This window comes from Echiichthys vipera (genome assembly GCF_963691815.1).
Source record: "Echiichthys vipera genome assembly, chromosome: 18".
NCBI classification, from domain to species: Eukaryota; Metazoa; Chordata; class Actinopteri; order Perciformes; family Trachinidae; genus Echiichthys; species Echiichthys vipera.
The window spans coordinates 24429363-24454863 of record NC_139843.1 but is presented as its reverse complement, the minus strand read 5'-3'; the positions used below and the strand labels follow the sequence as shown (position 1 = coordinate 24454863).

The 25501-nt window shown below is 42.5% G+C and overlaps 1 protein-coding gene across 10 annotated transcripts in view; it reads left to right on the top strand.

Moving 5' to 3' along the window:
* Positions 1-23466, top strand: part of atp6v0a1b (ATPase H+ transporting V0 subunit a1b) — a 43557-nt gene extending 20091 nt beyond the window's left edge. For 5 of the 10 annotated variants that reach the window (XM_083932972.1, XM_083932973.1, XM_083932965.1 and 2 more), the window contains 7 exons: positions 68-186; positions 2536-2752; positions 5224-5331; positions 7160-7267; positions 13331-13448; positions 13709-13880; positions 22926-23466. In XM_083932972.1, the coding sequence (XP_083789098.1) occupies positions 68-186; positions 2536-2752; positions 5224-5331; positions 7160-7267; positions 13331-13448; positions 13709-13880; positions 22926-23019 (936 nt within the window). In that variant the 3' untranslated portion in view covers positions 23020-23466. Of the gene's footprint in view, positions 1-67; positions 187-2535; positions 2753-5223; positions 5332-7066; positions 7268-10840; positions 10859-13288; positions 13449-13708; positions 13881-22925 lie in introns of all 10 variants that reach the window. The other 5 variants (XM_083932968.1, XM_083932964.1, XM_083932967.1 and 2 more) reach the window with 5 other exon arrangements.
* The last annotated feature ends 2035 nt before the right edge of the window (positions 23467-25501 follow it).

The window sequence follows — 25501 nt, the reverse complement described above, 5'->3', positions numbered from 1 at the left end:
ATGAAACTATATATTTGTGAGTTGTTTTTAAGTCTCTTCTTTGCCTTGGTTTGTCGTATCTCTGCAGATCTGGAATGTTGCCACCAACAAGCTGACCTTCCTCAACTCATTCAAGATGAAGATGTCTGTAATCCTGGGCGTCACCCACATGCTGTTTGGAGTCTCTCTCAGTCTCTTCAACCACCTGTAAGTACTACACTACAGCACTGCTGAAAATGAACATCTGAACCATGGTATCTCCACGTTTTCACTCCGGTTATTTACAGGCTACTCACTACAGAATAAAGGGTTTGTGCTTTATTTGAGTGGCCATAAAGCCTGTGAAAGGGGCGAGATGTAATGATTGGGGTAAACAACTGTGGACAACTCGGATGTTGAGTTGAGTTTTTCATTAAACTGCATTGCCAATAGCCTCGTGAGATCAGGATGGTCTCCATGCACTTAACTCGCTGATCAGTCTGGTAACGTGCGGAGGAGAAAATTTGGAGCCGTTTGCCAAGCGAACAAACTAATCAATGTTGGTTTTGAGGCGGGTTTAAGTGTTACTCAATGCATGCAAATCCGACCTGATCTAGACACATTTTCAGACAGCGGTGGCCCTAATTCTGTTAGCTGCTCACTAACTCTTTTTGCCTCGATGCTGTTAGTACGTCATACGCTTTGTTGATCTAATTGGTTGATTTGGCCCTTATGTTGGTGATAGACAGATAGTTTATCCAATCAGCAACCAGTATTTTCGCCCCTGTTCCCAGAGTTCCCAGATGGTTATGCTGGGCAAACGAGAATCATACGAATCAATATATCTGGCGGAGTCAGGTTACATTGCCAAGGCAGCAAATGCGAATTTTGATGTTACGCCATAAAGGGGATTCATTGCTAAATGAGAACGTTGTCCAAACAGCCCTAAGTTTCACATGTTTGATAAGAGTTCAGGCCTGAGGTCTATGGCAGTAATGATTCATGGTCACAATACCCCCCCGCTGGCAGCACTATGTGATAAACACCAGCAAGCATCTGGATTACTGCTGATCCTGAAGAAAAAGTCTGACCAAGCTGTCAGAAACGGACTCCCTGAGGGCCCGGTGTCCTCTAGTGGGACCTGGGCTCACAGATGACCCCGTTCTCTTCACAGATGAGAGCAGGTTCACACTGAGAACATGTGACTGGAGTGAAAGAGTCCTGGGACACCGTGGTGAACGTTCTGTTGCCTGTAAAATCATCCATCATGACTGGTTTGGTGGTGGGTCAGTGATGGTCTGGGGAGGTATATCATTGGAGGGTCACACCTTCATGTCATAGCCACCAGGACCCTGACTGCTGTCAGGGACCAGGATGAAATCCTCAGTCTTTTTCAGACCTTACTCTGGTTCAGTGGGTCCTCAGTTCCTCCTGGTTCCTCCTGGTTCTTCTTGGTTCCTCCTGGTTCCTCCTGGTTCCTCTTGGTTCCTCCTGGTTCCTCTTGGTTCCTCCTGGTGCAGGATGATGCCCGGCCTCATGTGTCCAGAGTGTGTAGACAGTTCCTGGATGATGAAGGCATTGATGCCATTGACTGGTCCTCTCATCCCCCTGACCTAAATCCAATTCAGCACCTATAGGGCGTTATGTTTCGGTGCATCTGACGACACCGAGTACCTCCACAGACTGTCAAGGAGCTCCCTGATGCCCTGATCCAGGTCTGGGAGGAGATCCCCCAGGACACCCTCCTCCCACTCATCAGGAGCCCAGATGTTGTTGGGAGTGTATACAGGCACGTGGGGGCCATGCACACTACTGAGTCACATGATGAGTCGGATCAGACTGTGATTTGACTTTTTCTCTTTGATTATTATCCTATCTTCAGTGGACTGATGATTTTGGTTTCGATCATTTTGTTCTCAACACATTAGTCAATGTATATCAGTAAAGATCTTCAACTTCAATAATTCCTTCATCATGAGCTGATGTGTGATTTAAGTGTTCAATTTTCTTTAAGCAACATTAAATTAAAGCGATAAAGCGAGGGAAATATACATTATGTTAAGTTATCGTGCACTTAATATGACACTAGTTGACACACTACTACTACTTGACTCTTTATTTGTTTTTATTTGATGAATTACTGTATAACAGTCACTGAAAGATGTAAAAAATGTTCTATGTATTGTATATATAGAGGACAGGAGAGCTCAGCGAGGGACACACAAGGAAAAGAAAGAAAGAAAGAAAGAAAGAAAGAATAGAAACCTCCAAAAAACACAGGATGTCGGGATGGGACTCAAATTGCCCTGATATAACACGTGTTTGATACAAATGTTCTTACCCCACATTGCCAGCACAGCACACCTCATTCCACAGGAAACACTGTAGTGATATCCACTATATAACACTGATGGAGTATTACAAACCCTGGAAACTGTTCTGGTTGCTTCCTAAGTCCTTTAGATTCACTTTCTGCTAAATGATATTTCCTTGATGCAGGCCAAAATCAGCAAAGTGGAATTACTTACTTACTAAAACCTGCTGTGTTTGTTGCTAACTGACTTCACTGCACTGCAGGTACTTCAAGAAGCCACTTAACATCTTCCTGGGCTTCATCCCAGAGATTGTCTTCATGGCCAGCCTGTTTGGCTACCTCGCCCTGCTGGTCTTCTACAAGTGGACGGCCTACGATGCCTTCACCTCCAAGGATGCGCCCAGCCTGCTCATCCATTTCATCAACATGTGTCTCTTCAACTACAATGATCCCACCAGCAAGCCCCTGTACAGGGGACAGGTGCTCCCTCCCTCATCCACCCCTCTGCCTCTCCCAGCTTCCTGCCCCTCCCTCATGTTCAAGCATGGTTGAACCCTGGTGGAGAGGTGCACAGCCCATAGTGTAGAAGATTAGGGGTAAATTTAAAAGAGCTGTAATGTACTCAACATTCCGAACATGAATATAGCATTTTCTCCGTAAAGATATAGTGGAGTAATGGCGTCCCGAGCAGAGAATGAAGTTACTCGGCCGTTGTGTGTTGGAATCTGAGTTTCTCTGTTCTTTGTTATGATAGCCTCTCAGGCCATGCGTGCATGTTAGTACATGTGTCACATTCACAGCAGTCTGTGAGAAGCTTTTGGTCTAGCATGCTCTATCAGCCACAAGGGGCAGCATTGACACCATTCGATTCCACATTAGAATATACATGGACAGCTTTATTGTTTGTATTTTAAAGTTGTACTCTATAAGATTTACATCTATTATTGCCTTTTAAGTTAATATCTATCCCAGAGTGAGTTAAAACAATGGTGATTGATCATATGACCCGCTAATGAAAGCACTTTTTTGCCAAGTATTCCAGTATCTGTGTCTGTGGAGACATTCCCTCCCTAGATGTAAATAAGCCTCCATGTTAGTGACGCTGCTGACAGAGGTTGGTCTGTTGGCCCAGATCGTCACCAACGGTTATGCTGCGTTCACTTGTAATCGGATATCCGAAATTTCAACTTCTGAGTCAGTCTTGTAGTAAGGGCAGAAGTGTAATAGGAACATGTGTGTGTGTGTGTGTGTAAGAGGGGACCATACAGGGGACGGACTGGAAGTAGAGAGGTGAAAGTGTTTCAATAAAGTTTACAAGCAAGAAAAAAAAAAATACATTAGTCAACCATGTACGTGACAAAATGGAGGCCCTGAAAGAACAGGTTCACATGCAGTTACATCTTACTGCCAAAGAGGCCGCTAGAATCAAGGGATCTCAAATCTTATGGAGTACAAGTTTAAACCATGTGTTGGTTTTCCATGAGGATGGGGACTAAGTGCTTGGTTTAGATAATGCACTGATGGTTGACTACACCGAACCCTGTGACTGTTGAGCTCTCGCTTCCATCTGTCTGGCTTTTTAACCAAAACAAAAACGTGTGGTGCTGAGTTCAGGTACCTCACTCACTCTTTCTATGCCTATTTTACAAAATGGAGAGGGCTGCAGGGCCACTCTTTCAGACTTTATGACAAAGAGCCGCCAAACTAAAAGGTGAGGTTAAGATTTTGCAGCAAAGTGCAGCCGATCAGTCAGCAGAGTCCTGTGACAGCTGTGACATGTTGACTTATGTTACAAAGAACTTCATCCTGCCTGAACACATGAACGCCTCCCGGCCACAGAAGAACTGAATGATTTCATTGAGGCACACTTTGTCACTGCTTGGTGTGTTTTGAGCCTTAAAGTTATGTAGTTATTGGTATATAGGTATTGTCTGGCCCTTGTCAATCGCTTGTCTTTTCTTATTTGGGGCAGTAGCAGATAAAGGAAAGGAAAGTGGCATGCAGAAGAGTGTCAGCCAAAGTGAGGTTTATTCCAGAGCAACACATCCGTTCAGTCAGACTAACAATTTACTAGCATAGTGTTTATGTCCTGCTCCTGGAGCCAGAGGAATCAGAATCACATTTATAGGTCAAGTACACGTACACATACAAGGGATTTGACTTCCAAGACAAAAAAGCTTAAGATTTAACTCTTGGTGCTCAATGACCCGTCTGCATGTCAGTGGAAGAAGTAGGGCGATGTTTTTTTTGTCCCGCAGACTACAATAGCAATATTTGATTGGCTGATTTACCTGTCACTTACTAAATATACACACAGCTCCGGACTTCATGAAATCCTCATCAATGAGGAAGCAGAGAGCCAGAAGACCTTTCTGCCTAGAGACAACAACAACTAACTCTGATTGGATAACTCTTTGTTCAAGATTTTAGGACACTTACGCTGTCATTTTTGAAGCAAATTTGATAAAAATGGAGGCTAAAATTAGTCCTAAAAAAGTCACCAAGGGTTCGCCTCTGAAATACATTTAGGAGGGGAAATAGATGTGAATATATATATATAAAGCTACACATACCAACAACATACAATGTGTATTTCTAGTCAAGCTGTTTCTGTAAATTGTAAACAAGAATACAATAGTGCAAGGTTAGAGTGCAATGACTGCAGGGATTTATATGAAATGATTAATATAATAGGTTAGTACTTGCATGAAGTAGGTGATTATGTACAATATATGCATGTATACACATATGCATGTTGTAAGAAAGCAAAGGAAAGCTTGTGTTTCGTCAAGTATGGGGAAAAAGAAGAAATATGCGTCTCTTTTCTGCACCTGCAGTGAGAGGGAGGAATGAGTTAGACCTCACCAGGGTCGGTTGAGGAAATAAGCATCTTCTGATCACTGCTACACATCACAAACACTTTGTTAACCTCTCTCTGTTTGAATCTGTAGATGGGGATCCAGATTTTGTTGGTGCTGATTGCCCTTGCATGTGTACCCTGTATGCTGATTGTGAAAACTATGGTGCTTCGGCGTCAGCACCTGTGGAAAAAGCACCTGGTATGTGGATCTGACCCCACCTATAAGCTTACTGCCAGCTTTGATGAATAACATTTATAACCTTTGGTATAACCTTTCTTTTCACTCCTATTCTGCCATTCATTTCAATGCACATTGTACTGTGTGTAATGTGGTTGGTTGTGTTGCCATGAAAAATGGTTAAAGCCTGCCTTGGAAACGCTCAAATTTTGTTTGGAATACTTCACAGACTAAGGGCGCCCTAACAGCTGATAATCTACCACTTGTGTCCATATATCCGACCTTTGTATTTGAAGAGTTCCAAAATGCTATAAATCCAACAAATATGAATTTTTGAAATAGCTGATATATCAGCCTGGTGCTCAGAGCCATTGCTCTCACTGGTTGTCTTAAACGTCAAAGAAATGCAGTCCAATCACAGTGATCGATACCAGTAGTAGAGGTGTATGGCTGTGTTTACCATGTTCATGAGAAGAGTCTCACATATTGTTTAACCAAAACTAAAGACATTTGGTCAGTGTGTCTCCACAGCCATTGATATTCTTATGTAACATTCACTGATGTAATCTGTAAGATCTCCGTCTAGTTAATTGTCACTGCCGGTTATGCTGCATTCACTTGTAATCTGAAATCGTGAACTTTTAACTTCTGAGTCAGGCTTCTAGTAAGGGCAGAAGTGTAATAGGAACATGTGTGTGTGGATTTAAGTCCACACACAAAGAGAACATGAACGTGACAAGATGGAGGCTCTGAAAGAACAGGGCTCACCTGCAGTTACACCTTACTGCCAAAGAGGCCACTAGAAACATGGGATCTCAAATCTTATGGATTATGGCTTTAGTGTTACTACTAATACTAGTTGTACTACTATGCATGGCTGGATTATGGACTGGGTCAGTGGGGCCAGTGCCCCGGGGCCTCAGACTGCATCAGGCCACATGCAGTGAGTAGCGCACCAGCACCACTAAGGCCCCTCTACGCTTTAAGCGTGAGTTGACCACTAGGGCACTAGGGTACCCTGGTAGATTCTAAAATGTAATCCCTGAATGAAACTGGATTACTGCTCAAGCGTCAACCCACAATTCAACAGATGGTTATTTGAACCCTGTTGCAAGAAAGAGGTAGAGAATCAATATGAGGCAATGCAGCAATAATCTTCTTGTGCAGTGTACGTGCATTTGTGGTTTGTCTCCACAGTTTAGTTCTAATTTTCAGTGGGATTATAGATGAATTGAGTCCATAAATCCCTGCAAGAAGATGTTAAATGACATTACGTTACGTTACATTACGAGACATAACGTTGAAAATTGAATGTTTGTGCAACAGGTCAAACAAACCGACCTCTGAAGAAGAGAGATTTTGGGTGGAGCAGGATTCTGCAGATGCATGTAATTTAGTCTATTATTCCCTCTTAACTTTATAGTTGGTAAATGTTGATGAAAACTGTCTTTATTGAAAACGGTTAGCTTACCTTAGCTTGCTACTTTGGGATGGCATAGTCTGGATCAGGATGTTTTTGGTAGAGTGTAGACCCAACAGAAACTGAAGTCAAATTGAGCCATATTTAGACATGAACATATAGTCTACAACTGTGTTTGTTGAGGTTTAACTTAACCAGTGAGCAGTGTCATGTTTCACAAGTGCTGGATTCAGTGTTTTGGCTCCCCTGTGACAAAATTGAAGTAAATGAAGAAGAAAGCGTTCAACCTAAGGCTTGCTTTAAGCTAGACACAGCTCTTGTGGCTTTTGTATCTAGTCCCAGAAGAGGGAAGAAACCCCTGCAGAGAATCTAGAGCAGTCTTTAGAGCAAACAGGCGTGTCCTCATCATGCTCCGGACTCACCCAACAGGGCACGCAGAAGTTCGGAGGGGTGCGGGTGGGCAACGGGCCCACGGAGGACGAGGCTGGCATCATGGACCATGACCACCTCTCCCAGCACTCAGAGGAAGGAGATGAGGTGAGCGCATGGAATATCACACTCAAATCCCAGACCTGCATTTTGTTTGATTTCAGTAGTATTATGATACTATATTATATACTCTAGGACACTGGTTCTCAAGCTCTCTCTCATTGTAAGTGAAGGAATCTCCAAAATAAAAAAAGGAAACATTAATTACTAAATTAGTATAATACTAAGAAAAGGCTTAAACTTTCAAATACATTCATCATTTCCTGTGATATTTTTGTTTGAATATCAGCCTGTTACGTAGAAATGCTCAAGAGTTTGTGATGGTAAGAGAGTCAGCAGAGATAAAATGACTGGTTTCAAAACACTGACATGTCAGTTCTGATGCTTCCTACAGCGTGGCTGTGGCTGAAGACAGTCAACAATGAATAATCTTCTGATGAGGAATAAACCCTCCTGTCTGTAGCTGAATAATGCAGACCTACGCTGCTGTATTTTAACATTGGTCTTAGTGGTGGAACTTGAGAGAGCCTGATATTTACTGAGGTGGAACGTCATGTAGTTTGAGAACCACTGTACTAGGACTTATTTCTGTGTCTGTATGTTACAGATGAAGGCGTCACTGAGATGGTACAAGATGTTTACTCTGTCTTCTGGAAATTTACAGTTATTTTTCCAGTTTTTCAGAACTACAGTTAAACCCCAGAATTATAATAAGTCTGACTACCTGACTTTGATGGTAATTTTCGCTAAAAGTGGACTGTCATTAGCTAAGAAGGATTTTATTTAAAGGGTTATTACAACTTTCTGTATGCCAAAACATATGAACTACATACCCAAAACTAGAAGGGCACTCAGAGAGTTCAGACCTCTGCCAAGACATGCCATATCTTACAAGGTTAATGCAGTGGGAATTTTCCCAGTCAGGGACTTCTGATTATTCCGACATCACACGAAGGCAGCACAAAAGCCACATCTCACAGTGTTAATGAAAGTGAATAAAAAATGAGTGAATCCGTCCTGTGATTTGGATCCGCTGCTAAATGTATTGTGGTCTTCTTGCTCCATGCTACCCCCTGCCACCAAGTTTCATGAAAAAAACTTAATCCTGCTGACAAACAAACAAACTGAGTTGAAAACATAACCCTCTTGGTGGAGGTTACATCTTTTTTAGCACTGACCTTTTAGCTGAGGTCTTGTGTGCAGAGTTTGTAGCATATTTTACTGCACCGTGGTAATGAAACATCATCCACCCACCTAGTCAGCAGAAAATATTGCACACTCTTCCTTAGTGGTGCCTTTCGTTTAGACGGTGAAAGCGTTTTTTGGGTCTTAAAAATGTGGGACAAACATGTGGGACTGTCTCCATCAGTGGAGCATTCAAGTGTCCTGGGTGGAGCCGAGGCAGTGGGAGGCTGCAGACCGTGCTGCAGATCCCTGTCACACTGTACGGCGTCCTGCTTCTCCGCTGTTAGGGAGAGAAGGAGAAGGACGTTTCTACGCATGCCCCAACTGGCTCCTGTTGTGTGGCAGTGCTTCACAGCTCCACCTAGACACCTGACGTGCACACTGCATCCAATTTACACACTTTTGTGTCACTGTGTGCACGCAGAGTTCCCCCTGAAGACGCTCGTCTAAACGTGGAATAAAAAGTGAGAATGCAACGCCACTTTTGCGTTTCCTTTCTAGATCGTCTTTGCTAAACAGGGCTAAGTTTCTAAAGTGATTAATAATCTCATTGGTTAATCTTTTAGTTTCTAAAAATGTCAGAACATTGTTTATTGTTCATTACTAATTCCCTGAGGTGACCAACAGTCTAAAACTACGAGATAAAACAGGCAGAGTGTTTGACAGATGACTGAAACCCGTAATCAAGTTTCAGAAGGCTCTCAACTAATCATTTCAACACTAGACCTACGATTCGGATAGTTCCGGGATTAAAGATCGCAGCTGTATGTATTTAAAAGTTTTTCATTTGAAAGTCTGTCGTTACAAAAGGTTTCCACGTTATCTTTCTTTCTGGTGGGGGCCATTTAAACACCTATATGGTGTTTTTTTGTTGCACTACAATCACTTGTATTTGGGCTCGCTAATAAGCATGTAGTCAACCCTGTTAGTTCAATGAGGACAACAGTTAAGTTGAGCCCAGTGTTGTTCCACCAAGTCCAGCTTCAGACTGTCAAAAGCTTGTAGCTAAAATGACACTAAAGGGAAATCATTCAGCAGCACCATGCTTCACTCCCTCTTGTACCTTCATATCAGAGAGCAGTCTTTTCTCCCGAGTAGTAACAAGAGATGATAAAGTGGGCACAACAGAGTGCAGAGGGAAAGGCAGGGCAGGGATGGATTTTCCATTTCAGAAACATAAACACTGAGGTGGCTCTCATGAGAACCAGCGAGTGGAATTTCTGAAAATACCTCCCAGATTATTTTCTGTGTGACTCAGAGGTTTGGTGTCTCCTGCATAATAAATCCCTGAGTGTTTATGTTGTGATAACATATTACATAACTGTAATGTATCAAGACTGTTTTTTGTTATCATTACTCAAAGCGTATGATATTCCATGTAGCTATGACTTATCAACAGGGTTATGGAATTTAATGTTGCACGATGGTGTTGGGTTTTCTCTGGCTCTATTGCATTGTGCACTTACTGCTAATCGGTGATTTCTGGCAGTGCTGTTTTATTGGGCATTTAAACCTAATCAGCGGCTGTTGTACTGGACAAGATCAGCACCTCATTTTCACAGTGTGGGGCGTGCTTTAGAGTTCTGCACTGAGACCTGAACCCAGGCATATGCACGTCTTTAAGGTTAGGATTTAAGTCTTATCTTAATACTCCATTTTGATTATAAAACCGTTAAGGTCACTGTAATCTTTCCCCCGTCCATATTTGTTGTGAAGTGAAACCTTTGTAACATGACTGCACTGTTAGAGATGGGGATCAATATCCACATTCTCTGTACAGAAACACATTCTGAGGTTTAGCAGGAGCTGATACAGACGAATCCGGCACAGTCTCAATGCCAAGGGGCAGAGGTGTAAAGTGTGTCTGTGTGTGTGTGTGGGGGGGCAATGACCCCTTTCCAACTATCTACCTCCTTCCTTCTCCCCCCTTGCTCAGATCACACTCATTTTCAAACACACTTTTAACTCTTGACTGTTTGTTGCATGGTTTCTGACAGACATAGAAACACACACACAACTCACAAGGTGAAAACAATACCATATGACCCATAACTCTTTCAGCATACAAACGGCATGAGAGTGTTGTATTAACAAGAAAATATGAACCTATCCCCTAAGATCCAACACATGTGAACCCAGTGGTGTTAGGGCTGAGGTACCAGCCTACTCAGAGACCCAAAGTTGTATTTTTCTTTATTTCAGCTATTATGGACTGTTTGAAACACAAATGGATGCAGGCGATTGTGAAAGTCAGAGAGAATGGAAGCCCAACCTGAACTATAGCTTTATCCAACTAAATGGCCCAAAGCCGACCTTTATCAGGATCTGTTTGGCTTGGATGAGGTTCCAGAACTTGAAAGTCTAGTGAAATAAACGTGCGGATTGATGCAGTTCCTGAATTCTGCCACTAACCTTTGACCTTTGCTTACTTTCAAGCACTCAGAGGAAGAGCCGGTAAGAACCTGAGTTTTGGTATCTTCTTAGCATGTCTGGATGCTGTCTTGCCTGGTCTGTTTGTGCCTTTAGTACCAAGGTGTGGTCCTTCTGTCTTTGAGCTCTGGTTGCTCTGTCTACCGTCCACCTCCCAGTAGCAGGCATGTTTGTGTGTGATTGTAAAGAGGTATCATTGTGTCTGTGAGTAACCCGCTGTGGGTCATTAAGTCACATACTCATTCTTAAGTCAGGATTTTTAACATATTTTACATGCTGCGTTTACATGTTACATTCTGAGATGCAACAGCTTAATTAGTTTCCAATGCAGGTTTTCATTCTCTTGTGAAAGAAGGCAGAATAAGTTAAATCACTCTGCTAGTATCAAGTATGAGCAGTTTTGAGTGAACACCAAGTCAAAGTCAGGGTTGAGTCATAAAGAGCCTCAAACACACAAAACAGTGGCCATTCAGTATTCTTAATACTGTTGTTTTATGACCGAATCGTACTAGGCAGTATTTTTGCCTCTCAAGATGGTCGCTGTCAGGTTAGGTGATTATAAAGTGTGTTTCCATCCAAATAAGTACGAGTCAAAACAATCACAAGGCCAAGACAAATGCCCACAAGTCCGAGACAAGTCAGAGTTAAAACATTTAGGAGAGAAGTCACAAACGAACCACCCACAAGATAAGTGTGGGTCAAAACACCCATGAGACTGAGACAACCCTGGGTTATAACAATGATGAGGTGATCCAAGTCCAACCACAGCTCTGCTCTTGAAATATACCTTATTTAAAATCTGTGGTTGTTGACTGAACTGTTCATTTGTCTGTTTTCAAGTCTTGTGCACTGTAAATGCGTTGTGAAACCATGACTGCTGGGCTGACATGTTTGTTCACAGCATTTGTGATCAGAGCCACTGGCCCCCGTGTGTTTTGCCGTACAGCATGTTAGCTGGTGTTGTTTTCATTAGCCACTTATGTCCCAGACCTTTTGAATGGAAACAATGAGTGTCACTTCCATGAACTCTATTTCACGGCTCCAAGGACAAAAGAGTAGCATGGAAAGAGGAAACCAGACCAGCGCACAGCCAAACCCAACAAGAGCAACTTAAAGCCATAGCCTCTCATGTTTCCAACTCCCAGGCCGCTTCGTACAGGAAAGGCTAGTCTTGCTCCAGGAAGGAGAGAACGGAGGAGCTCTATTGGCTTTACGACACACAAACAAGTCCCTGCACTGTGATCTTGCTCGGGGGGAAATTTAGAAACAAACTCAAACAAGAAAGATGTCTTTGGTCTTTGTTTTCTGCCTGATCAGAGCTACTGTATAGGCTCAGGCAGAAGTCAAAGGTCAAGGCAGCCAGTCATTAAGATGATAAAGAATTTCCATTTCAAGTAATTTCCATGGTTCATGCCATACTGACAGTGCAGTTGTTATTACTGGACACAGCAGGCTCATAATCCTCTCTCCCTGTTAAGTAGAGAGTAAAGTGTATGTTTTACACACCTCAGTTGATGAGCTATGAGTGGAAACACATTTATTGCACACTCTTTGAAAGATGTGCATTTACCAGGCAGGGAAGGTGTAATGATAGAATGATCTGTTGGATCCTGTGTTTCTGCCACCAATTTCGATCATTATTGTTGTATGTTCTGAGACTTTATGAAAGTGCCATACTTAAAGTTGCAGTCGGCAACAATTCATCATCATATTCACTGAAGCCGACACTGTGCTCCAGTAGAACAACATAAATCATCCGGTTTCAGAAAAAAAATGTGCATCTACGTTTACCGCAAATGAAATTAAGCTCCTGTTATGGCCGTGAAGAGTACAGATAGTCTCAGTTAGTCTCAGGTTGAATCCCAGCGGTGCTGAAGGTTTGCACCAAAAGCACCAACAGCGTAGTTAGTGAAGCTAGAGTTTATTAAAAGAGTGTTTTAAAGACTTACCTACTGGCCCCTGTACCAGCTCCTCTCATAGTAAAGTCCGTTCAAGTGGATTACCAAAGTCAATCCCAAAGGAAGGAGCCCATTGGTGCTTTGTTTTGTGTGTAGGGACTCTTCTCATGCTGCTGCAGAGGTTTGGTGATATTTTCATCAGTATTAGTGGTTAAAAAAGACGTTTGAATGCCTTCACCGTACTGCCCCGAGCTAATCACTGTTAGCCACGTCTGACTGTTAGCAACTCTACCAGATTTCTCCAATGATAGTTTATACACGAAAAAAAACTCTCCATGGCTTATTTGATGTATGTAAGTGCAGAGAAAGACCATGGGATGATTTTACGCCAGATTTAAACTTTAAAGATGACTCTATGTATTTATGTTTTCACTGTGCATCTATGATGTTGGATTGTTTCTATCATTCAATCTATACATCAGTGCAGAGCGATGTATCGTTACCGCCCTGAGTCCCTGTAGGCAGCTCTATGCCCAGAGATGTAAAAACAAAAAAGGAACTTTCACTGTGTGCTAACCGTGTGATCTTTCTTCCACAGTTTGACTTTGGGGACGTAGCTGTCCACCAGGCCATCCACACCATAGAGTACTGTCTGGGATGCATCTCCAACACAGCCTCCTACCTGCGCCTCTGGGCCCTTAGCCTTGCTCACGCACGTGAGTCAAAGCATGCACACACACTCTCACACACACACACACACACTCTCACACACACACACACACACACACACACATATGCAGAGTTTTACGATACACATTGTGTAAAACCTTATTTAAAGAGGATGTAGATAAAGACCCTTTCTGTACTCTATTGGACTATAATCAGTCGGCAGATGCTTGTAGGCATGTATATTTTTGTGTAAACATTGTTCTCACTGTGTGTTTGTGTGTGTGTGTGTGTGTGTGTGCGCGCGCAGAGCTGTCAGAGGTGCTCTGGTCCATGGTAATGCACATTGGTCTGTCCTCCCGGAGTGGGGGCGGGTTCTTCGGCCTGTCAATCATCTTCTCGGCCTTCGCCACCCTCACTGTTGCCATCCTGCTCATCATGGAGGGGCTGTCAGCTTTTCTGCATGCCCTGCGTCTGCACTGGTTAGTTAGACACACGCATACACACGCGCGCGCACACACACACACACACACACACACACACACACACATACACCCACACACACACACACACACACACACACACACACACACACACACACATACACCCACACACACACACACACACACACACACACACACACAAACATAAACATTAAGCCACTACAACATACAGACAGGACATACAGCTTACATGCATGCTATTAAATGCATAGTATATCTGCGTATTTGCAAAGTGAGCACATGCACACACCCACACATCACATGCACAGAGCACATGCAGAAAGTAAAGACTCTTTTATGGCTACTAAATGGATCCCATATGAATTAAAAACATGCGCCCAGCACTACCTCTTGAACCAAGTATCTCTGCCACTTCTTCACTTTTACACGCACATGAGGAATGTTAGCAGAATGAAACATTCCTGACCCAAAGTGGTGTACCAAACTGTGAGCGCATAGGCCTCCAGATAACCTCACACCCTCCAGCTCCATCCCCTCCTAGCACCACCTCCACCCTGCTGATCCAGCCTGCACCAGTGTAAACTGCACTGACACTGATGTAGAGAAGTCATGCCCATACACCTATGAGATTACCATGCATACAGCCATGCAGTCATTCAATACAAATATATATATTAACAGGTATTAGGAGCTTTTTGAACTTGTTAGAATATAGCAGCTGTAATCATGAATCATATTAATGAATTGTTTCTCAGTGATAGTGTTTTGAAATGACAGACACAGTTCTGCTGATAACTATGAGGAGGAGTGTAGTGAAAGTGATGGATGATAAATATTCAGTATACCAAGAGGGAAACATCCCTGTCAGCTCAGAGAACATAACTATAAATCCAGTGATTTACGAGCAAGGGCTGTTTCATACCCACAGCTTCTCTGTCAGATAGTTTTATGTATCAGGTAAAAAGAAAGTGTATAATTATGTAAAAGTATATTTCTGACTTACCCCTAGTGGTGTGCTAATAGGTTGTTTGCAATTTGGGTGAAAAAGCCCTATAATATCATTTGGGCTGGTGGTGCAAGTCAAAGGTAAGAAAGTCAACAGAATTAGGATGAAGAATCATTGTGTGATGACTGTGATGGACTAAAATGACTCCAGCTCCATAGAGATTGATATTGGTCCTGACAGCATAAAATATCTTATAATTTATTATATAAGTTGAAGCAGCGTTTGGTGCTGGTTGATCACTGCACAAAAAATCCAAATTGATTTTGATTGATATACTTATAGACTGTTGCAGGGCCTCAGGTCCCCTGTGTCTCGTCCAAAAAGTGTCACTTGAACACACCGCAGACACTCCAGCCGACGGACAACAAAGACTTTCATTCTGTGTCTGCGTAAGAGTAAATAACTCTTTATACCAGCAGGTGGTGATAGTCTGTATTCATCATTCAAAAAGGAAAACTGGAAAACTGACAGGACACATTTAAGATGCTAGTTAGCCAGTTAGAGCATTAACAACACAACAAGATGATAAAAAAGACATGAAATTTACAGTGTGCAAGCGAACAATCACACAAACTATTGGGGAACCATTTCTGAACCAAGTAATCTGACCTTCCATCTCACATCTATCTTTGTTTACGTTCCTCACTTCTGCTTCTCTTCTCGTGCACTGACTGAAACTGCCAATCAGAGTGATTTCTCTCACTGACGGGCTCTGACTAACCTGACTCCACCAGATGAATTGATTTCGCAGCAGATCCATCTGGGAACCCTTGTTTGGAGATCTTTTGGGAGGGGCGAAAATACTGGTTGTTGATTGGATAAACTAAACCATCTGTCTATCACCAACATATGGGCCAAATCAACCAATCAGATCACTGAAGCGTATGACGTGCTAACAGCAATGAGGCAAAGCTCAGAAAGTAAACAACATGTTGGTAAAGGATATTTTCCCTTTGTGTAACGTGAATTTACGGATCAAAGGCCCAATTTCAGGAGCCCGGTCCATATTCAACAGAAGGATTCAGAGAAAAAAGAGTTAGTGAGCAGCTGCTCCATAGCTGCTCATCTCATCTGTGGAAGCCGCCATGTTGTTTACACTCAACGGTCTCTTCTCATTTCATCGCCTAAATCTTCCTCAAAACCAAGACTGATTGGTTCGGTCACTGCTCAAACGTCTCCAAATTTTCTCCAGACTGATCTGAGAGTAAAATACAATGGAGTTCAGAGATCAGGATGGTCTCTCAAAGCTAGGCATTGATGGCTCGGCAGCCAATTCAACATGCTGAATCAGCAGAAAAACAGCTGAAAAGGGCCAACTAATGCCAACAGTGCTGGACGCACCACAAACACTAGGGTGATGGCCGCTCACCGCGGCCCAACTTCGTCCATACGTGTCCCTTCCTTAAGGACTGATCTTATTCACACCAGCTGTGGTGTAAAGGCCTGTCTTTCGCCTGGTATTGGAACATTTCCGTTCTAAATTACTACCCATTCATCACTGGCTCATTAGCGGCAAAATAGAGTTGAGATCAGGTGCTCTCTGCTGCATTTCTTTTTGATAGATCATTCCTTTTAAACCTATTAATCAAGAGCAAAAGGTTCTTTTCTTTAATCCTTCTGGTCTGGTTCCTGCCAGAAGCTCGGAGTCTTACTTCATGATTGTGAGATGGATAAACAAAGACAGGGCACGAATATCCTGTGTGTTTTTGTTGGACAGAGGTATGGTGTTAATGCTTAACTGCTGCTCTTAGGGCTGACTGTTGTAAGTAGGTTTAATCAGAACCTGTCTGTCTGTTATTCCTGTAAACTAGTGGAAAGTGATCTGATCACCGTTCCAATATGAGCTCAGCTGTCTTTCTCCAGACCGTGTTGTTCTTCCAAGAAATCTATACAGAATGTGTATAACCCCACCTACCTGCCTTGCACAGGGGCTGGCTGTAGGTCCCAGATTAGAGGTCATGTTGTACAAAGCTTTCAGAGCAGACCAGACTGTACAGAGAACCAGAGAAAATATGAAACTCTAGAATAAATATGAACTCTGGAATACTAATAATAATACTAGACTGAAAAGCTAAAGACTGAGGCCTAGTCCACACAAACACAGAAACCAAACTTTTATGGCCTCTGGTTAAAAACAAATTCCACACCACCGATGTGATAAAAAAATATCTCGGTCCACATTAAACCACAAAATCTGCCTCCGTCAGCTGGTCACGTCTAGAGTGCTCCACACGTCTCCATGGATACAACTGACTGTTTACCGTCGCACAGTGTGACGTCAAACACCTCGACAAGGAATTGCGTTTTTCCTCGGTTTTCCTGTCCACACATGACTGCTGAAACCGGACCTTTCCAAAAAGTTCACCCTGGACTCCGGTTTCAGGAGCAACAACTGTGGTTTCGTGTGGATGATTGGACGAACCGTGCAGAGAAACACGTGGTTTAGAAATACCCGTGTTTGTGTGGACGGCCCCTGACTCAGCAACACACCCTTGTCTGCATATCAGCAGCTGCAGAACCTTTATTTATGACGGATGAAACAAGTGGATCCAACAGCAGGAGTACCTTTAAGAATGAATTTATTCTAAAGTCGCCCTCAGCTCCCTTTTATGTCGTGGCATTAGGGATGGGAGTTAGTAAGATTTTATTTATACCAATGCCATTATCAACTCTGCTTATCGGCCCGATTCTTTATCTATTCCCATATTGATTTGTGATCAATATTCTGAGTAGTAAATAATTCAGCCTTCACAGGTTTTTTAGTGTCAAAGTCACTGTTTTATAATCTCTAGATGAAATCTCTTCTATCAATGAGCTTTTCTAACGGGAGTGAACGATAAGCCTCCAGTGGAAGGCTGTGGTTATACTGGGCAGCTCTCAGGCTCCAGCGTGTGCAACTGTATGAATGTGAGGCACTTTGTTAATAAAGCAGGAGTGTGTCGGCTCAACAGGTCTCCGCTAAGGTTCAAAAGAGTAGTGGAGTATTTTTCACAGAGGTGAGTGAATGGAAATAGTCATGTTCAAAGTAGCAGTGAACCTGGACCCTTTGCTCTGCTGTCCACTCTTCACACACAAACGTTGATGAGTTATCTGCACAAACACACACACCAACAGCAGAGTAAGTGGAGTTCAGTGTGTGAGCATTTTTTCCATCTCCACAGCTGTGTGCAGAGGCAGATGAGAGATCTCTCATTTCTTTCCTCTTTTTAAGTGTGGCCCTCTCACAGCTCTGGCAGGCCAAATATTTGCCACAACCAGGAGACATTCCTGGGCACTCCCCTCGCTCAGAGGCCAGGAACCAGCAGGAACTGAAAATCCTCTCTTCGTTTTTTTCCTCTTAAATGAAGACATCAGAAGTTCCGTACTAGTATCCAGGATGCAAGTAAATTTAGTGTGCTGAGGGAAAATCTGAAATACGGTACTCTACAGAGAGAAAAAAAACACTGGCAGATACCAAACGAGCAGAACTGTTGTTTCACTGCGTGTGAATCAGAAAATCAAGTGCAGGTAACTGGTCGCAAAGTTTTTCCTACAGTCTGTAACTGGATTGAAGTGAATCATACTGAACTTGAGTTTAATGAACTGGATCTTTTAGCATAGTTTTATTAGTTTAATAGAAGATTATTGCTGGTATCAAAAAGAATGCCATTGTGCATTATTAATAACTTAAAGCTCTGATAACATTCAAACTCATTTGAAGATACGTATCCCTGAATTCAATAAACTCATAATCAAATTTTGGGGGAAAGGGCAGAAATGAACAGAAACTGTATTTGAATCAGTGCTCCTAGCATTCTGCATGTGTTTCCAACTCCCCTGTGATCTGAAGCACCAGGAACCCCAGGGTGTGTTTTTTTCTCTAAAACTGATCAACGTTGTCACATTCATTGAACGTAACTTTTCTGAATCAGCACTCCCCCGAGTGGCTCAATTGTGAACAAACGCGCGCTAAAGTGCCCCCCGGGAGCCAAAACAAGCGTTAAGGTGCTCGCTAGGAGTCAAAACGTGTGCTAAAGTGCCCTCTAGGAGCCAAAACGTGTGCCAAAGTGCCCTCTAGGAGTCAAGACGCATTCCAAAGTGCCCTCTAAGAGCCAAAATGCATTTTAAAGTGCCCTCAGGGAGGCTAAAATGTGTGCTAAAGTGCCCTCTAGGAGCCAAAATGCATTTTAAAGGGGCCTCAGGGGGGCCAAAACGTTTGCTTAAGTGTCCTCTGGGAGCCAAAACGTGTGCTAAAGTGCCCTCTAGGAGCCAAAACGTGTGCTAAAGTGTCCTCTGGGAGCCAAAATGTGTGCTAAAGTGCCCTCTAGGAGCCAAAATGCATTCCAAAGTGCCCGCTAAGAGCCAAAATGCATTTTAAAGGGGCCTCAGGGGGGCCAAAATGTGTGCCAAAGTGCCCTCTAGGAGTCAAAGCGCATTCCAAAGTGCCCTCTAAGAGCCAAAATGCATTTTAAAGGGGCCTCAGGGGGGCCAAAACATGTGCTATAGTGCCCTCTAGGAGTCAAAACGCATTCCAAAGTGTCCTCTAAGAGCCAAAATGCATTTTAAAGTGCCCTCAGGGGGGCTAAAACGTGTGCTAAAGTGTCCTCTAGGAGCCAAAACGTGTGCTAAAGTGCCCTCTAGCAGCCAAACGGGCTATAGATGCCGTGATTACCTTAGAAGTTTGCCCACTTGTGCCAAACAGTTTTTAACATCCATGTGTGTCCTAACGCGTGCTAAAGTGTCCCCTGGAAGCCATAACGTTTGTTAAAGTGCCCTCGTCAGTGGCGAGGACTATGGTCCATGGTACATTTTGACCGGACCACGGGTAATGATGTTGTCATAGCTTTAACATCAAAATCGGTTTCTGATTCACATCTGTGAATCTTTACACCCCTATATATTACATTTTCTATCATTTATTAAACTGATTTTAAAAAAGAATTGTTAAAATTTATAGGCCCTCAAAACCTTTAAAGAGTGGCACTTGACTTTGTGAACTATAGGAGGAGTTTCACTGAACAAAATGTGTTCAAAATCATATACTCAAGGGTCTGCTGGAGTGGTACATCCTGTACCCGTGTGAGCTTCTTATGTCGACACGCTTCAGGTAGAATTACAGCCAGCTGTGTGTGAGAGCACTGACAAACAGAGGTGATAAGAATCTTTTATTAAAACCATATATCAGCCAGTCACTGTCATGTACGCCTGATAAGATACGATTGTTACTATTATCATCTGTAGTTTTTATACAGATTCAGCCATTTCAGAGGGCTGAGCAGAGACTATTTCCACTGTTGTGTGGGAGGGTTTGACTTTGACTTACTTTAATGGTATGTGCCCTGCCCTAAAGACAAAACAGACAAATCCTTGGTTGTTTTCCCCCTGACAACAATAACAATAATCCAGTCTCTGTTCTGTCTTGTTTCATCTTTGTGTGACTGAAAAAGTCAAAGGAATTAAAAAAAAAACAGCTATTAGCACATCAGTGGGTCTGATAGTATGACAGATAAGTCAAATTGCCTGATTAGAATAAAGAGGTGGGAAGCCAGCTCAGCCAGGATGTCTCTGAAAGTCTGAGCAAGTTCTACCTAGCTTTGAAAAATACTTTTTGTTGTCTAGATACAGTTTGTCCTCTTATAGTAATGCTAACATAGTTGCTGCTTTGTTCAGTGCTGGTCAATTGGTTGCTCCACCAGTTTTGGTCAGAATAAAACAATAAAACTATTGGAAGAATTGCCATAAAATCTGCTTCAGACATTCCTGTTCCGCTCAGGGTTATTTAGAATAACTGTGGAGATCCTCTGACTTTTCATCTAGCGCCATCAACATTTGAATTTGTCTTTTGCTTTGGTTTATGACCAGATATCTGCAAAACAAATGGCATTCCCATAAGCCTTAGCTGTACTGTGTTTACTGCTAATAAGTACAATTTTAGCATGCTAACATACTAAACACTAATGCTAATGTTGAATAATGTTCAATAACAAACTTTCAAACTCAACTTTTATCCCTTTTTATGCATTTAACTTGTGTTTCTTTACAATGAACTTTATAGTCTCACAGAACCACATTTTCAGGCCAAAGTGCTAACACAATACACACACAGGCAGTCGCTCCTCAAAGGCAAAAGAGTTTTGCACTTACTTGTACACATGAAAACTTACGGGATTGGTTGTGTTCAAACTTTCTCACCAACATACACCTGGCCAATTACTTTGCTGCATAGAGTCGAGGTTATTATGGGTTTTCAGTAGAGGAAATGAGATCAACGTCCTCACCTATTGTCCCAGATCTCAGCAATTCAATAGAGACTGAGAATGCTACGTTATGTACAAAACTATGCCATGTTATGTTAGTTACGTAACAAACATACTTATTTTTGATTCGATATATGATCTTTTCCCAAACCTAACCATGTCATTTTGCTAACCACGCTTATAAAACTGTGTGTGTATGAGGACAGTTATCTGCTGCCACTGAGAGGGGCGCTAATTTAAGAAACGCTCCTGTGGGTGGATACGACTTATAACAAACAATGTGGTCGTATGGGTTGGAGGACTAAATGAAGGTTAAATATGGAGAATGAGCAGAACACTGCCATCTAGTGTCTCAAGATCTTAGCCGCAGTTGGGTTGCCAGGTTTGTCAGACCCGGCCCAGTAGCTACAGGAGACCGGGGTCTGTTTGAGCCTGTTTGAACCCGTCCCCTCCAGAAAAATCACTCCATAAAAACAAGGATTACAGAGGAGTTTGACTGACAGTTAGCGTTAGCCGTTAGCATTAGCCGTTCCAGCTAAGTAAAGATGAAACTGATCTTACCAATCAAGGAGAAGCGTAGCCATTTGGGCGTGCGTTTGAATGGCGTTTCTCTCCTTTCTCTCAGTCCATGGAGTGAATGCTCGGCCTATAGTGACTCTGGTTGTTGCCTGTCCCCGCTCACTCAGCTGCTGGGACAAATAACGCCCCCTTCACTGAGGCTCTGAAGCAGCAGCAGGATTGGCAAACTCCATTTCACCCAGTACCAGCCTACAGTAGCTGCACCCAACAACAGACAACCATGGCAACCAACAACGCCCATCGCTATTGGCTTCTGCCATGGAAATAGAACAGGACACAAAGTGTCAAACCCAACAAAATTTTTTTTAATATAAATTAAAACTAAATATATTTTTTTTATGGAAAAACAGTACTTTCATTTTGTACCCCTCAAAACGCCACGTGGGTGTATTTTTTTTATTTTAAATATAGCTTTTAATAAAGATTCTACATATTCAACCTTTAATTCACTTCAGTTTTTATAAGTTTAAATGCCTTAATGTTCCAATGGTATAGCTACCACTTAGGAACTCTCTAATTTTCACTGCCAGCTTTTTTCAACTGCAACTCATATATTTGCTCTAGTGCTGTAATGGTGACGTGTCAGTGGACTTGGATCATATTGCGGTTCTCATAGGGAATGAATTGAACCGTCCGCTCTGCCGCTATCAAAGCTGCCTGTGAAAACCCCAGAGTACTGTGTGGGGTATAAAGGGCAGTTTATGCCATAAAATGACATAATGTGGAGTTGTGAGGCCGGGATTCAGAATTTGGCATTATTTGTTATACGACTACAAAGCATTATGATACAGGTACTTGATCAGTTTATCCTGAACCTCTCATTTTACATTGCCACTTAGTTTCACTAGTTTATAGAATCATTGTGTTTGATTTGTTACTTCCCTGTGCCTCAGAAAGTTTCCAACATTGGTAAGAGAAGAGGGTTTGAGAAGCTGTTGGGCATCCTGACACCTTCAGTCATGTTAACCATGTTTGTTTTGTATTTACCTGGCATGGTAACAAGGGTCAGATGTGTTGGCCAATGCAGGAATAATGTCAGATAAATGCAGAAAGTTGCAGTCATTTGGTTACTCATGCTGATTATATTTTAGTAACTGACAGTGTGTCGGCTTGAGAATGAACTTCCTCACTTCACCCTGATAATATTCAACAGGAAAACCTTATATATACCATATATTCAGCCTTACTTATGAAACCCCAGTCCTCACCCCTAATGTCTTCCTGCTTGTCCTCTTTCCTCAGGGTGGAGTTCCAGAACAAGTTTTACTCCGGCCAGGGCTTCAAGTTTGTCCCCTTCTCATTTGAGAGCATCCTGGAGGGACGGTTTGACGAGTGATCGGGCCTCATCCCCCTCCAGCATGAGTCAGAGGAGTCCCCGGCCTTCCCTCCTCTCTGTATACGTGTGTGTCGATGAGCCCCAGTGCAGCCCTCTGTCACCCTCTAGTGGCCATTTGTGAAACTTGTATTGTGCGTGAGCTATAATGTGTTCCTTGTAATGGGTTTTTCCAGGGTACCTGTGCCAAGCTGTAGCCATACTGGAGCTTCTATTGCCGTGGCACAGAACCATCAGTGTGTTCAGCTCTCAGCATGTTACCTCTGCTGTAACAACATCTCCTCTGCCAGCTTTCCTTCAAACATATCCATTACCCAATACATTTGGCAAGGTCCGTGTCCATGTTGACCAATCTGGTTTGGAGACAAGTCCCCATCAGTCCGGTGACATCTCACCTCACTGCAATTCCACTTTAAAAGCATCTTATATTCTTGTGTAATTATGCATTCCTTCAGATCACAATACATGGACATTGAGCTTGATTATTTCAATCATAGCTAGCCAGTATTCCTGCTGGGTTAATGGGTTCCTCCACACAGACTGTGAGGTCAGACAGAAGAGCTACGTTCATGTTATTATTTTCCACAAATCACAGTCACAGCCTGTTTCAGGCTTACTCCCAGATTTACTCAAATTCATTTCCACATTCACACAGACTGATTTGCCATGATGCATCCCAAACATCCTTGCTTTTACGATTAGTGTAAATGTATATGTCCTCTTCTCATGCTGCTGCAGAGGTTTGCTGTTATTTTCAGCAGTATTAGTGTTTAAAAAAGACGTTTGAATGCCTTCACCGTACTGCCCCGAGCTAATCACTGTTAGCCACGTATGGTTGTTAGCGACTCCCCAAAATATCTCCATTAATAGTTGTTACATAAAAGAATTGTTTCAATGGCTTATTTGATTAATTTATTTGGGGGAAAAGACCCTGGGAAGATTTAACGCTGGAATTCCACTTTAAATGGATTGGACAGATGGAAGACCTATAAGAAAAGTATAAAGAACCACCAGTCTCGTCCCTTAAATGCTCAAATACAATATTTTTACTGGTTTACAAAATGCATATTGATCCAGTGTAGTGTTTACACACAGATAACAAATTAGATGTTAAAATCTGCCGCAGCATGGATTTGTCTCCCACATTCATACAGACTGCTTTGCCATGATGAACCCAAACGTCCTTGCTTTTACGATGAGTGTAAATGTATTCCGTTCGTCTCTGCCACTGCGGCAAAGGCAGCGCTTGAGAATGCAACTCATAACTCCGTCCTCTCCTAAGGAACTGCAAACGGTTTTGTTGGAGGAGGGTAAGAACAAGGTTTTTCTGTGTGTTGCGGTGCTGTCCCTTCAGACAAACTGGATTGAAATCCAGGGTTGAAATAAACTACTAGCCTGTATTCTGTCAAGATCCTTCATGTGTATATATATATGTAGTGGAAAAACCTTTGAAGAGGCACTGTGATCATGAAAATGAGCTGCCGTCATCTTAATCCTGTGTAATCTAAGAATCTGAACACAACCATGGCAGAATCCCAGTGCTTACTCTGAGCTGGACGATCAAATGGATGTAGTGATGTGTTAGTATCTGAATATGACTCGGTGTGGGTGACATGAAGACACAGTGCCCTCTGTCTGTTGACCTGTAACTCCCATGTGTGAACTGGTGTTGAAGTGAAAGTGAAGCATTTAGCTTTAGAGCTTGATAAGTGAACTGTTGGAATCACTTCCAGCTGCTTCAGAAATGTGGAGAATAATGTCACTCATGGAAGAATTATGGCAAAACTTTGTTGTTATTTTAAATATACACCACTTTTCCAACATATCTTAGCTTTCATTTTGAAATCAGTGTGCACTATTTTAAAGAAAAACTCCCTCCATGTGAACGGTTAAAGAGGGGATTCTTTAAAGTGTGCTGTGCTGCACTGAAGCATACTTCTGTTCCTCTGATAATCAAAGTCATTGAACCTGTTGAATTGTGTTATTTTAATGATTTTATATGTTTACATGAATGTTTCAGGTAACATGTATTTGCATTCCGAAGCCAACGGGCTGCAGAAGGAAAGAGCCACATGCAGCTGGTGTTGGTTAGTGACTGGTGATGTGGAAGCTAATGTGTTTGTGATCAATAATAAACAGAGCTGGGGATTCAACTTGGGTCCTTTTTTACTCTCTCTCTCTTTCTGTCTCTCTCTATTTCTCTCTCTGTGCTTGAGATACTGACAGAAGTGGACTGGGATTTCCTCCACAGAGCGTTGCTCAGTAAAGGAAATACAAAGCATTTCTCGGGCCACATACACTTACATGCACATGTATGAAAACAGAGCAGATAAACTCAGGTTCCTGCTCACACAGAGGGAGAGTTACTTTATTCTTTTCTCAGGACGACTTTACTTCACTATATCGTGTCTACTTCCATATTAATGTCCTGTTGAGTACATCTCCTTTAAATAATTCAGCTTACATTTTGACTTTGTTTTCTAGT